Below are 13,201 nucleotides of genomic sequence, written 5' to 3'. Positions count from 1 at the left end.
TATTTTGATAAAAATACGTAGAATTAATTTTTAGTTTTTTAAAGACACTGGAACTAGACCTTTCTTTTTCAAAATACATTTATTATTGTAATCCAAGACCTATTCATCAGCAGAAACATTATTATTTGGGTATCTTTGAAATCTCTTACTCAACAAGATTCGGTACGACACGTAAATAACATAGTTGAGGTGCACAAGTCAGTATCACAAATTAATATGATGATTGGCACACAGGTCTGTAAAGTGCTGTTAAACTGTGGTGGCAGTCAATTGTGAATCCTTGATAAATATGCTGCAAAATTGTGTTTAGTATTTGATGTGAATGGTATTTTGGTGTATTGAATGGGTATGAGGGTATGTGTATTAATAAAATATGTTGAATGTGATGATGCAAGGATGTGATGTGCGAGAAGAGGTTTTGGTTGTTATGGGAAATAGTTTAAGTTAGTCTTCGTTTTGGTCTTCTCACGTGAGGGTGTGGAAGTCTTCGTCATGTCGTCGTCGTGTCTATTATATGTAATTAAATGATGAAAATGAACAACGCCGTCCTGTGATACTTTAAATTGGATCGTTTGTGAATGTGGTATTTCAAGTCTTTCGACCCCATCCAGATCTCACATCATACAGTATTTTTTTCAAAGATGTCCCTGTGAAAATCTGTACAAATAAATGTATAAAAAGTAGGTGGACAAAGCTGGTGTAATTTTGATAGGATTATTTGATATCTTTGGCTATCCATTTTTAGTTTGCAAAAACAAATGTTTTTTGAGTTGTTTAGCTAATTGTCACAACTCAATAAACACTTTTAAAATGTGAAGTGGGAAGATACATTTTATTATTCTAAGATCTTTATAAACATGCACTTGCAGACAGGCCTTAGTTTAAAATTATGTAATAAATAACGAACAATTAAATTAGTCTTTTACAATTTTTGTTATTGTAAACTATTGGTCAATTTAATAGTACATGTAATGTGCCATTATTTACAAAATGAAATTAAACTCATTAAAAGTTAGATTGATGAGAAATTACACCTGAAAATTGTACACTATGCAATTTGATAATAGATGATTATAAAAACAGTTACAGAATTGCAGTTGACAACAAAGCTTTGGTACCCAAATATTCAAAAGTATTTAAGTACACTTCACAACGGGTACCAGAAAGTGAACACTAACCACTAAGGTTTTATTTTATGTATATAAATCTTTAAATAGGTTTGTTATTTTTTAAAAACACTACTAAACCTGTTAACTTGTAGTGCACTGTGGTAATTCATACAGTCTGTGTTAGTAGTTGAAATGATAGAACAATATATGATTATGCAACTGAAATACTGAACTGAAAAACAACAGTAGCTTATTAAAATATAAATGTAAAATAGCTCAATAGCAATGGCTATAGTTTTAATTACCAATGACCAATATGACTTTTTTATTTAGCAGCAATACAAAATTTAATAAAAATTCAGTTGAACAGTTTTATAAAACAATAATAAAATAAGTTATTTGTTAACAAATTACTTCATATTGATGGATAAAAAAACAAGTTAAACCAGAAATTACACGTTTAGAAATATATGAATTGTACAATTATTTCTGTCATATTATTAATAAAACATAATTTTCAGAAGAGACTATCAATCAACTTTTTCATAAACTTCCTCTTCCTTGGATTCCTGTACTCCACTAGCCTCTTCTTTGTCATCTCCCCCAGGGACCCATAGGCCTGAGTCAATGCAGCGCTTTATGTGGTATGCTGCTTCCTCTTGAGGCATTTCTGCCACTGTCTTTTGCAGCAATGCTATGTCTTGAGCCTCAAAGCAAGCCCGCAGTTTCTGTTTGAAAGTTTAAATAAGTGATTCAACTACTTAAACAGAAGCGAATTCAAAAAATACTTTAGTTAATTGAGAGAAATAATATAGAAAAAATAACTAAGGTATTTAAATCTTTTGTTTAATTTAAATGATGGGGAATTAATTAAAAATTAACTTACTTCTGGAAGTGATTGCATCACTTCTTCAGGGTCTAAGCCTCCAGGACCTAAACGTTTTTTACGCTCTTCCTGTATTTATAATAAAACAATTTTTTAAATTATAACAATTTACTAATTTATGAGTAGTCCTACCCATACGGGTAGGGGACACGTGGGAGATAAAAATAGAGTTCAACTGTTTCTTTGACCAAGGCTTATGAAGGGATAGTATGGTCATCACTACCCCAGCTGCGTGCCTGTAAACCCAACGCAAGACTCTTGGGTGTATTAATAGAGAGACTACTGCTTTAACAAGCTATCCCATAAATTTACAAGATAAATTTTTTGAGGCTAAACATACAAAGCAAACAAATATACAATCCCCAAGTGGAAAATATTATTTTGCCTAAAAATATAGGTTCATAAAGTTATAATTCACCTCTTCATATTCTTTCATGGCTTCTTCAATCCTTATTCTAGCCCTCTCCTGAATTCTTGATCTGAAAGCTTCAAGCTCATCATTAAAAGCATCAGTGTACTGTTTTTCTCCAAGTTTAATTCTGAAAACAAAATAAACAAGTTATAATAATAACTTTACACTTAAAAATAATGCAGAAGTAAAAAAAAAAGATTCACTTAAATTCCAATACTCAAAACTGATCTGTTTTATCAGATGCTGGCATAAATAAATGACAGCAATGTAAATTTTGTTTTTAATTTAAAAGATTGAATGATAATTCATATCAAGAAATGCTGTAGAGGAAAAAGCTCCAGCATAAAGAACCAACTTATCAATCTTAATGTGAGGTGACATGACTTTTCACAGGCCTAGTAAATTACATTAACACAACAAATAAAAAGGAATGTCCAAACCAAAAATAAGTAACCTTACCTGGAGAAGAAAGCCCCGACGCAACTGCGAGGATCAGTCTTTAGACTTTTGGCCAGTTCCAAAATAAATTGCATGACAATGCATTGATGACTGACATGTTTCATGAGATCATGTTTCTAAAAAAATTAAAACATAAATAAAGAAAAAGCATTAAAAAATACTTCTAATTCAAACTATCATGGTTAAGAAGCTTACAGACAATAGTTATATTCAATATTCAACCAAAAGTATAACTCCTCTGACCATGAGTTAAAAGCCTTTACTTAAGTAAAATACTTGTGTAAACTAACCTCTTCCACCTCTAGATCAATACACCAGATAACAAGATAGTTGGCAGTCTCCTCACACACAAGGTAGTTGTGTTCTGTTAGATACTGCTTGCTGTCATCCCACTTCTGAAGCATGCCATACTTGCGGATTTCACTCTTATATTTTTTAGTAAATTCTTGCTGTGGGTACAAGTTTATAATTTTAAAAAATATATTAAAAAGTGACAGACAGTTAAAAATAATAATAGAAAAATAAAACATTAACTAAACTAAGTTACATAGGAGACCGAAGGGAATTCATGTGGTATTACAGTTTGCAGACTAGACCTTTGCCAGTTTAATACAGAATAGATTAATTATTCAATGTAATTAAGCAGTACAAGGCATCATTTGTAACATATAAAACCTGATTTTGCTTCCACTCTGAAGTCCTGAAGGGCACTTAACAAACCTATTATAGAACCTGGCCTACTCCACTGTCAAAATGACTACCAGGTAAGTAAAGGTACTTCAGTGATGAACATTAGTCATGCTCAATGACTTTTTAAAAATCAGTAATCTTACAACACGTTAAAAATAGTAACTAGAATATCGACTAACCTGCTTGCTAATTTTTTCTTCTTCTGAAAGTTCTTTCGGTGGTGGTGCTGCTTTATTTATCAGCTTTAAAAAAAACAACAACAGGGCATTAACATACTAAAAGGAACTTCTTGAATAGAATATAAATAATTCCTTAAAACAATGTTTCTATTTGTATCTCAGTAATGACCAGGCAACTAGAGTAAACAATGCAAACTTACTGTTTTAGATTTTGCTTCTTTACAAATGGTGTCAATATTCAAAGGTGTCAACTGGGGAGAAACAGTGCTCAGTAGTGACTTAAATAATATCAATACAAACAACTAAAATCTAATTAGTATTGATAAAAAAGTAGCCTTAAATACAACAACTAATACAAATGGAATAATTTTGAAACATAAATAAATGATTTTACTTTTTCTTCTTTTTTGAGTTCCTCTTCCTTCTTCCTATATTCTTCTTCTTGTTTCTCTAGTTCTGAAAGTTCAATCTTGAGCTTTTGAAATTCAGTTGATGCAGACTGCAAGAAAAAAAATTAATAAGTTTTTACCAAAAAACAAAAAATATTTGATTATCAGAGATGACAATAAAAGTTTTAACTTTTTTATTTATCTACAAAACAAATAAGTTTAGAACCCATTGAGCCTTAACTATTTTTATTAAGGTACAACAAACACTCAGGTATTTTGAAGGGAAAATACTAAAAAAAAAAAAAAAAAAAAAAAACTGCAAAGGCCACCCAACAATACACAGACTTAATAGCCTTCTATACTATATGCATTATGTACATGCTTTGTGTCTGGATGTACTGTCAAACCACAAAAGACTATCTTGCAATCAACTTGCTTTAACTACATATTATAATTTGCTGTGGTATACAGGAACAACTTAATTTAGATTAATTTATACATTAAATACAAGATTACAAACCTCCTCAGCCTCTTTTACTTTCCTTTTCATCTCTGCTATTCTTTGTTGATAACTAATCAATGAAGAAAAAGAAACAAACATTATATGCCAAGACAATGAATCAATACAATAAACAGCAGCAATACTAAAAATGAGTAATCTATTTCAGTTAAAAATTACATGCTTTTTAGAGTGAGTTTCCCCATTCTAAAAAAAAGTAGGCCCTAATGTTTCACAACTATACAAGTAAATGAGAACATTTTGTTTTATGTCTAATTTACATGATTTTTTTTAAAATGATCTATTTGCACTGTCAGTCAATTGACAATTAGCAGAGTCACTAAAGTACTCTAATGCACTGCCCTTCATGATGTGACAATTTTGTTGGGGCAGCCATTAAAAAAAATTACCTTTGTTTATCTTGCTCAAACTTCTCTTTCTTCTTTTTTTGCTCCTCCATTCTTTCAACTCTTGCTTGATGACGCCATCTGAATAAACTGGGTGTGTCGATATTTGGATGGGTATCATCTTCATCATCAGAGATCTAAATGTTCAAGATTAAGCAAACAATTGCATATGGTCTCTTTATTTAAGAATAAATTAACTAATTGCCTATTCTTTAAGTATACTTAAGAAAGATGTAGTAATAAAGAATATCTATTAAGCGATGCCAGTTGTATATCTCAATCTATAATTTGATTAGTCCAGTAAGTACTGGTGGGTTGAGTATTTTGTAATTTTGTTAGCCCAGTAAGTGTGTTAGATATTGTGTTTACAATATTAATATGATAGCAATTATATTTACTATTTTAATATTTACTACTCACTATTTTGCAGCAAGCATTTTACCCCCACATCAGACACACATTGCTGCAAAATTGTTTTAGCGTTTTTCCCTAATGTGTTGAAATTTTAACTTTCTGAGCCCAACTCCAACATAAAAAAGTGCCCCCCCCCCTTCCCCGCATTGCCAATTATTTTAAAGTATTTCTTAGTTATAGCCTAATGTAATTAAATTAATTATTGCTGCTTTCTACTAGATCACTAGATCTATATTTAAAAATCATTTTTACTAGGTCTAGATCGAGACTAAATTGATTGTAGCATTGATTACTATTTACTAGATCTAGATCTAGATCTATGTAGATTTAGATCTCTATTATTTACTTGCTGTAAGAAAAAATATTACTTCACTGACAGTGACAAGCAAGCAGTCCAATGAATTTAAAATAAAATTTTAGGCCTTCTCATTTGACTGTCATTTAAAAATTTAACAACTAACAACATTTTATGATTTAGAATCTAATATAGATTATATAATAATGATAAACACATATTACCTCAATATGATCCCATTTGCTATAATTTATGGTAGACATTTTTAGGTTCAGATTTGATAAATCTCTTCTCTCAACCTGACTACTTTGTAACCTTTTTCTTTTTTAATTCTAAGAATCGAAAGCTCTGGATCTCCTCTGTTTATAGCGGATGTAGCAGTAGATCTAATAAAAAATAGCCTAATTTTAAACGAAACAAATGAATTATAAATAATTGTTTTAAATGTGTTCAGTTTAAAATTTATATAAAAATGATATGGCTCATTAATTAATATATATCATTGTTACTAAGCGTAAGTATCTGGCCTAATATTAAAACATTATAATTTGATATGCGATTCTCTTTTTATATGTAGGCCTAGGGCATAGATATATTTTGGTCTTTGGAAGCGTCTAAGTTTTAGATTATTAGGGGTGTCAGATTAAGTATAGATGACTTTACCCTAAACTATTACAGCAAAACAGAAATATTCTAAGATATTTTTTGACATACATAATTATAAGATATGTAACAATATAAATTCGTTACATTGTTTTTGATTCAATTATTTTTAGAGGATTATGAAAACCGGTGTACGTGTCAAAATGACACAAAGGTGTACTAGTGTGGAAACGAGGTCAGTAGCGTCCCTTATTTGCGGTTGTCAATGAGAGAAGACTGGTCGTATCTTAAAACTTTTTTGACGTTCGTATTAGATAGATCTACAAACAGTTTTACCTAGGCCTTGTTATTAAAACATATTTTTGGTGAGTGGTTTTGTGATTTTGATTGGACTTCATTTATTAATTGATACATGTTTTATTTTGCCATCTAAACTAAATATACACTAGAGTATTATGCTGCCTATGTCAACTCCACTTGTAGCCGGCAAACCGGTGCGACAGTGACTCTATTTCTAAACTAAAGACTACAGTTACACGGAAGGGCTTGAAACATTTTTTTTCAATGTTAAAGCAAGTTAAATCTCTAAATAACTGGTTTAACTCTAATATTTAAATAAAGTAGATCTATAATTCTTTACGGCTAGATCTACTCAGAAATAAAAAAAAGGACGTTTTTCTTCAATAATGTCATTGTCAATATCTTTTTTTCTGGTAATCTATCGTTTTGGGTTCGTAAAATCACCCGCGGCTATTAATGTACGAAAACGTTACCTCATTGTCAAGGCTTTAATAGAAGTATATTGTCATATGTTTGTGTCAAATATTATAGATAAATGAATAATAAACCTAAATCAATTGCTAAATATATCGATATAGGCCAGAAATTAACTTTAAACAGCAGTGTCTGAGAGCAAGAAATGCTATATTAATTATTATACTAGGCCATAACAAATATAAATTGTCTTTTTGTGATGACTGGGAGGGGGAGGAGGTAAAGATCATTTTAAAAAATTGGACATGATTTATGAATGACCCCTAATCTAGAATCTACTAGTTGCCACACTCAAATAAATAAATGACTCCATAGTTTGATAGATGGTTGGACAATTACACCTTTGAAATCAAGGCCTGGCAGTATATTGAGAACAGCCAGATGCTGCCCATATATCATGCATAGTTCCCAGATAAAATAAAATGCAAAACGGGGAAAAAGGCGCAAACAGATATTTGCGTTTCTGGTTGTGCTATTATCCATTGCGTTTATTTGTTGCACATCTTTCTGGTCACAATCATGTACCATGTCTGCACTAACTTGTGTAACGAAGGGAGAGCACAACTCCTGTTTGATTGTGGAAATTTCTCTGGTTTACATTTTTAAATGTAAGGGGTATGTGCATTTGGGCGCCCTGAGTTCCCCTGCTACTTTTCTCCCTGTGGTCTGCAGATTTGGGCATCCTACACAAGGGGTTAGGAGTTCTATGTGAATTTATTGGCAAACTGCACCCCAGCTTTCATGTTACCAGGATGGCTTGGGCTCTTCCACAAGGGTGGTCTAGGGTAATGTTATATATTATGTTCTAGGGGTAAAAAAAATGTTACGCATAATATATGCATTATCCCAAACATTACCCCCCAACCTAGCCCTAAACTTTGTGGGTTGGATAGCCCATTTATTATACACCAACTGCTGCATAAGATTAACATTGCAACATTCTGCCTTTTATTCCTAGCTTTCACGGTTGAGCAGTTTAACATGTGTTCAATTTTTAAAAAATCGTCCAATAAGTTATAAACCAAGACATGAGATCTATGGAAATTCTTTGATGTGCTCTATGTTAAAATTATAATCCTTGTTAAAACCTATTATTGTTCACTCCATTGGCATCGTAATTTGTAACTTGTATAACCATCCTGTTGACCTAAATTTACTTAGTTTGCCTAAGTTTCTTATCTACCTAGTGAAATTATTCCTTATTGTTACATTTTCCCCTAAGTGTTTACTAAAGACTAAAGATAAGATAAATTGTTATACTGTAATGGGATTACAGTTGGCAAATAATACTGATACTATGTTTTTAAATAGATTTAGCATTTCTTAGCTTTCTATCATTAACATTTAAGCAATGGTTAAATTGAGAAAGTTATTGTGATTTTTATAGATCTGTGTTTTTTTAAACAATTATAAAACTGTGTGTATATCAAGGCATTCTTTTATCATAACTTTTTAGCTCTTATGTTGTGTTCTTATCCATCATCATCTTGTTTTCCTGTATATGCCCAAAACACTTGGGGGAGATGAAGTAGAGTTTATTTGTTTTTAAAAACTTTGGCATACATATAACATAGTGATAGTGTGGTCAGCACTATGCCGAGCCACCTATCTTTCCCTAACATGAGCCAAGTACCTATAAGAGCTGGATGGATGTTCTATAGATTTAGCCTAGGATTCAAGCTCAAGGCTTTTGGCTTAGCAGTGGTAACCAGTACCATCTGACCACGTCATGTTTTTACATATGCTATCACACACAAATTAGCAACGTAATTTTAAGATGATTAATGAAATAAAACTTTTATCTTGCTGTAATAAACAATATTACCATACTTATGTCAAATAGTTTAAAATTAAGCATCTCATTGGTTTCAAAAGTTTTAAAATACTACAATTTCTAGGAAGTTAACTTTAATTAACATTAAGTTTTTGTAATTTCAGATTTTAAAAAAATGGAAGATCAAAAGGTTATTTTGGTTACTGGTGGAACTGGGTTAGTTGGTAGAGGTATTAGAGCAGCTATGGAGAGAGAAGGAAAGAGGAGTGATGAAGAATGGCACTTTGTTTCTTCAAAAGATGCAGACCTTACGTATGTAACAGTTCATTACCAGAACATTTGATAACACTTAATATTTATATAGTATTAATGGAACATTGCTACATAATAGAATTGGTGTATTGAGGTTTTCTTAGTTTACTTCATGCTTAGTTGCAGACAATGGGATGGTATGGTATACAAAGCTTTACTATATTTGGGAGGAATTTTAAATTTAATAACAAGAAGATACACCATGCTTTTCCCCTGTGGTGTAGTTTACCATTAACTATAACCTCAACATAACTGTATTTCTGGAGCTTAATTACATGTACATATATTTTAAAAATGTGTATTTAAACTAAGTAGATAGTGAGTTTTAAAAAAGGTTTTTAGAATTTAAGCTTAAGGGACTGATCAATTTTGAGACAGCTGTTGCAAATTCATATTTATCAAATAAAATGCCTATGAAGTAAAATAATCAATTGTGTGATTGGGCATTTATAGTCTTCACTTTGGTTGTTGGTATATACACACTATTGAATTTTTTTAAATTGAAGATGGCTTATTGCATCAGTTGGATGATATTGATTATCCAAAAAGTGCTAGTTAAGTAAAACTGAGATTGCCAATGTCTTGCTTAGGGTTATAAGCTGACATGAATTATTCACAAAGAACATCTTCTGTTTATTATTCAAAGAATTTGATCTTGTCTTTTTTATTAATTTTGTTTGGTCTTTGATCTTCCAGAGACAGAGCTGCTACAGAAGCCTTGTTTGATAAGATTAAACCAACTCATGTGATACACCTTGCTGCAATGGTTGGGGGGCTCTTTAGAAATCTGAAATATAACCTAGATTTTTTTGTAAGTTCCAATAAAAAATATGAGTCTTTTTTTTTATCGGTTAAATAGACTAATTATTCTATAATAAATTTAATATGAAATTGAATTAGTATGATTTTTAAAAAAAATAGTTAAGAATAGTCTGAAATATCTTAGATGTAATTTATTTTATACATTTGAACATATTACTTTTTCAGAGAATAAATTCCCAAATCAATGACAATGTTCTAAGCATTAGTCACCAAAAGGGTGTTAAGAAAGTTGTGTCTTGTCTGTCAACCTGTATTTTCCCAGACAAAACAACTTACCCAATTGATGAAACTATGGTAAGTTTAAACCTGATTGAAAGAGAAGTTATACATTTTAATTATAAGTTATGGCCCTAATTTCAGAGCCTATCTACACAGTAATAATGGACAAATATCAAACACCTTTTTTAGCTTGAATTTATATTTACAGGTACACAATGGTCCCCCACATGACAGTAATTTTGGATATTCTTTTGCTAAACGTATGATTGATGTACAAAACAAGTAAGCGCCAGTGTTTTTTTTAAACATAGTCTGTTTTACAAAAATACTAACATAAAATTGTAATGAACACTATCACTTGTGATTTATGCTGCAGTCATCACCAAATAACTTTTGTAAAATTTTTTATTTAGGGGCTATCACATGCAGCATGGTTGTAACTTCACTTCAGTCATCCCCACCAATGTTTTTGGAGCGTATGACAACTTCAACCTTGAAGATGGGCATGTCTTGCCTGGTCTAATACGCAAAGTTCATGAAGCTAAAAGTGAGAGGCATTTTTTTTTCAGTTAAGCCACATTATTTGACCATTTGATAATAACTTTTGTAAATTTGTCTTAAAATGTTTTTCCCCATCAGGCAACAACACACCTTTTGTTATTTGGGGCACTGGGTCACCTCGACGACAATTTATTTATTCCCTTGATCTTGGACGTCTATTTCTGTGGGTCCTTAGAGAATATAAGGAAGTAGCTCCAATTATACTTTCAGGTAAATGGCCATTTTGTTTACCTCACTTTGTTTTTAATGTTACTTAAAGTTTTTGCTGTAAAATTTTGATACTCAAGTTAATTAAGACAGAATAACAATCTCATGCAAATTCTTTAATTTAGTTGGAGAGGAAGATGAAATATCCATTAAAGAAGCAGCAGACTTGGTTGTTGAAGCTATGGGCTTCACAGGAGAGGTTATTGTATCCTTTTCAATAATGATATAAACATGTTTAAATAGGAATACATTGGGTTTGAATTCTGGCTTTGTATTACACCAGGCATAAGTTAAGTATGTTACTGAAAATGTTGAATAGAACCAATCCAATAAGATTTTTCTGTGCAGTAGTATATCATAGTGAACCTTTAAAGCAAATTTGATTTTGTTTAGTATCTACCTTTATAGAAAAGTCTATGCACTACAGTTCGCGGAAAAAAAAATCTGAATTCCCTTAACACAATCTTTAGCTGGATACAACCAAATCAGATGGGCAATTTAAAAAAACGGCTAGCAATGCCAAGCTAAGAAAATATTTGCCTGATTTTAAATTTACTCCAATCAAACAAGGTATTGTAAAGTTATTACAGATGCAGTTGTTTCTTAATGTTTGATATATTTTAACTAGTTATCAGAGATTTTGTTCATTTAAGTATCTCATGTTAACCATTATTTCTTGCAGCAATCAAGGAAACATGTGACTGGTACATGGCTAATGTTGGTACAGCTCGCCACTAAATTTTACAGACTGTTTGCAGTGGTTGATTAATTCCAACTTGAATTACAGTTTCATTCTTTCAATGATAGCTGTTTTATCAATAACTGGCTACACTACATCAGTCTAAAATGTTAACCCTTATTGGCATAGGAATTAAAGATGGGTATATAGTATATTAAAAATAAAATGTGATTATTGCTAAACCTGTTTGTACTAATGCCACTTATGAAATAATTTAAGCAATGCTGATGTACCCTAGAAGAAAAAGAAACCCAACTTTAGTATGTGATAATTTATTCACATGTATAATTTGCAACTTTTTTTCCTGTTTTCTCCAAGACTTACATAAAAAAGTATTATAAAACTCATCTTTTTCTCTGCCAGTAAAGGGTTTATAGACATTCATTGAAAATAGAAACTGCCTTTTTTGTTTTAAGCTTGCTATATTTTTTTAAACGCCTTTAATAGTTACTGTCTGTCTGCATTGTTAAAATTATATAATTAGTAGATATAAAAATGTATATTTATAAGGATTATTAATTTTTAAGTAAAGTTATGATTTTGTTGTTTAAAAAATAAACGTTAATCCTTTTATAAATATAGATTAAATATCTATTCTGCAGTTTGTCTAAAAAATGCTTAGCTTGAAGATATTATGTTTGAAGGATTTTTATATTATTTTCTCATTTAATTTATATTTCCATATTATTTTGTGTTGATAATATGTATTACAAACTACACCATATATTTTCTGGTATCCATTAATTTCATTGTTTCATGCAATCATTACAGTAATTTTTTTCATAGTGACTAATCCACATTAATGTGCTTTGCTCAAAAAAGTATACCCAATATTGGGCTTATTATTTGTGATACATGGAAGCAAATTTTTTTTTTTTTTGTTATGGTTATTCAGATGTTTTGTAAAAGTTGTTCATAGGATATGCAATAGTTTGTTTTGATGCAGTTCCAAGTATTTGGCATTTCATAACTTCAAAAAAAAATCTGCAAATTGTTCAGTTCTATTTTGCAGTTGGTGTATTTGTTATTGGGATGTACATACTTTTGATGTGATCTTATGATGGGTTATATATTTTTATACAATTATTTGGGTAAATAAACTAGTGACAATATAAATGTGTACTTGTTCAACACTTAATTGAAAGTTTGTATAATTCTCACACCTTCCATTCCAACTTGTATGTTATTTGTGAGCCATATTACCACCAAAGTTAGCGATCATTAAGTCTTTCAGACAAGTTAATTAATATTCCCCCATATGACCTTCCATATAGTAATAATTATAATGTTAATGAACCAATTTTTTTATGTCAAGTTAAGCTGCTGTTGCAAAAAAAAAAAAATTATGTAACTTTTGATGTTCCCATTAATATTCTTGTTACACTGACAGTAATAAATTGCCAACAGTAACATTATGGACACAAATCTATTTAATTTCGGGTACAGAATAA

The 13,201-nt window shown here is 30.7% G+C and overlaps 2 protein-coding genes across 2 annotated transcripts; one reads left to right on the top strand and one right to left on the bottom strand.

Annotated features, from left to right (window-relative positions):
- Positions 1 to 653: 653 nt before the first annotated feature.
- Positions 654 to 6,137, bottom strand: LOC131939862 (hsp90 co-chaperone Cdc37-like). The gene is made up of 11 exons (XM_059298382.1): positions 5,964 to 6,137; positions 5,034 to 5,167; positions 4,645 to 4,696; positions 4,130 to 4,234; positions 3,936 to 3,986; positions 3,736 to 3,798; positions 3,157 to 3,315; positions 2,867 to 2,982; positions 2,414 to 2,534; positions 1,996 to 2,064; positions 654 to 1,837 (listed from the first exon to the last, which is right to left on the bottom strand). The coding sequence occupies exons 1-11, from the start codon at positions 6,000 to 6,002 to the stop codon at positions 1,640 to 1,642; spliced, it is 1,107 nt and encodes a 368-aa protein (XP_059154365.1). The 5' UTR covers positions 6,003 to 6,137; the 3' UTR covers positions 654 to 1,639.
- A 418-nt stretch (positions 6,138 to 6,555) lies between these two features.
- LOC131939863 (GDP-L-fucose synthase) lies at positions 6,556 to 12,866 on the top strand. The gene is made up of 10 exons (XM_059298383.1): positions 6,556 to 6,707; positions 9,055 to 9,202; positions 9,899 to 10,013; positions 10,190 to 10,318; positions 10,452 to 10,525; positions 10,657 to 10,790; positions 10,883 to 11,014; positions 11,137 to 11,216; positions 11,482 to 11,581; positions 11,694 to 12,866. The coding sequence occupies exons 2-10, from the start codon at positions 9,066 to 9,068 to the stop codon at positions 11,747 to 11,749; spliced, it is 957 nt and encodes a 318-aa protein (XP_059154366.1). The 5' UTR covers positions 6,556 to 6,707; positions 9,055 to 9,065; the 3' UTR covers positions 11,750 to 12,866.
- Positions 12,867 to 13,201: the final 335 nt, after the last annotated feature.

The sequence above is a fragment of the Physella acuta genome, unplaced genomic scaffold (assembly GCF_028476545.2).
Source record: "Physella acuta isolate Inbredline_101_S28 unplaced genomic scaffold, ASM2847654v3 ptg000297l, whole genome shotgun sequence".
NCBI classification, from domain to species: domain Eukaryota; kingdom Metazoa; phylum Mollusca; class Gastropoda; family Physidae; genus Physella; species Physella acuta.
The sequence above is the reverse complement of the archived record's forward strand: the minus strand, read 5'-3'. Positions and strand labels throughout refer to the sequence as shown.

What these genes read in the sequence shown, in the direction of transcription:
- LOC131939862 (XM_059298382.1), bottom strand. Translation starts at nt 6,002, where the DNA reads ATGTCTACCATAAATTATAGCAAATGGGATCATATTGAG. An exon ending in GCAAATGGGATCATATTGAG is followed by an intron (nt 5,168 to 5,963) that starts GTAATATGTGTT and finishes TTGAACATTTAG; the next exon opens with ATCTCTGATGATGAAGATGA. An exon ending in TTGATCTAGAGGTGGAAGAG is followed by an intron (nt 2,983 to 3,156) that starts GTTAGTTTACAC and finishes TAATTTTTTTAG; the next exon opens with AAACATGATCTCATGAAACA.
- LOC131939863 (XM_059298383.1), top strand. Translation starts at nt 9,066, where the DNA reads ATGGAAGATCAAAAGGTTATTTTGGTTACTGGTGGAACTGGGTTAGTT. An exon ending in CAAAGTTCATGAAGCTAAAA is followed by an intron (nt 10,791 to 10,882) that starts GTGAGAGGCATT and finishes TTTCCCCATCAG; the next exon opens with GCAACAACACACCTTTTGTT. An exon ending in ATTTACTCCAATCAAACAAG is followed by an intron (nt 11,582 to 11,693) that starts GTATTGTAAAGT and finishes TATTTCTTGCAG; the next exon opens with CAATCAAGGAAACATGTGAC.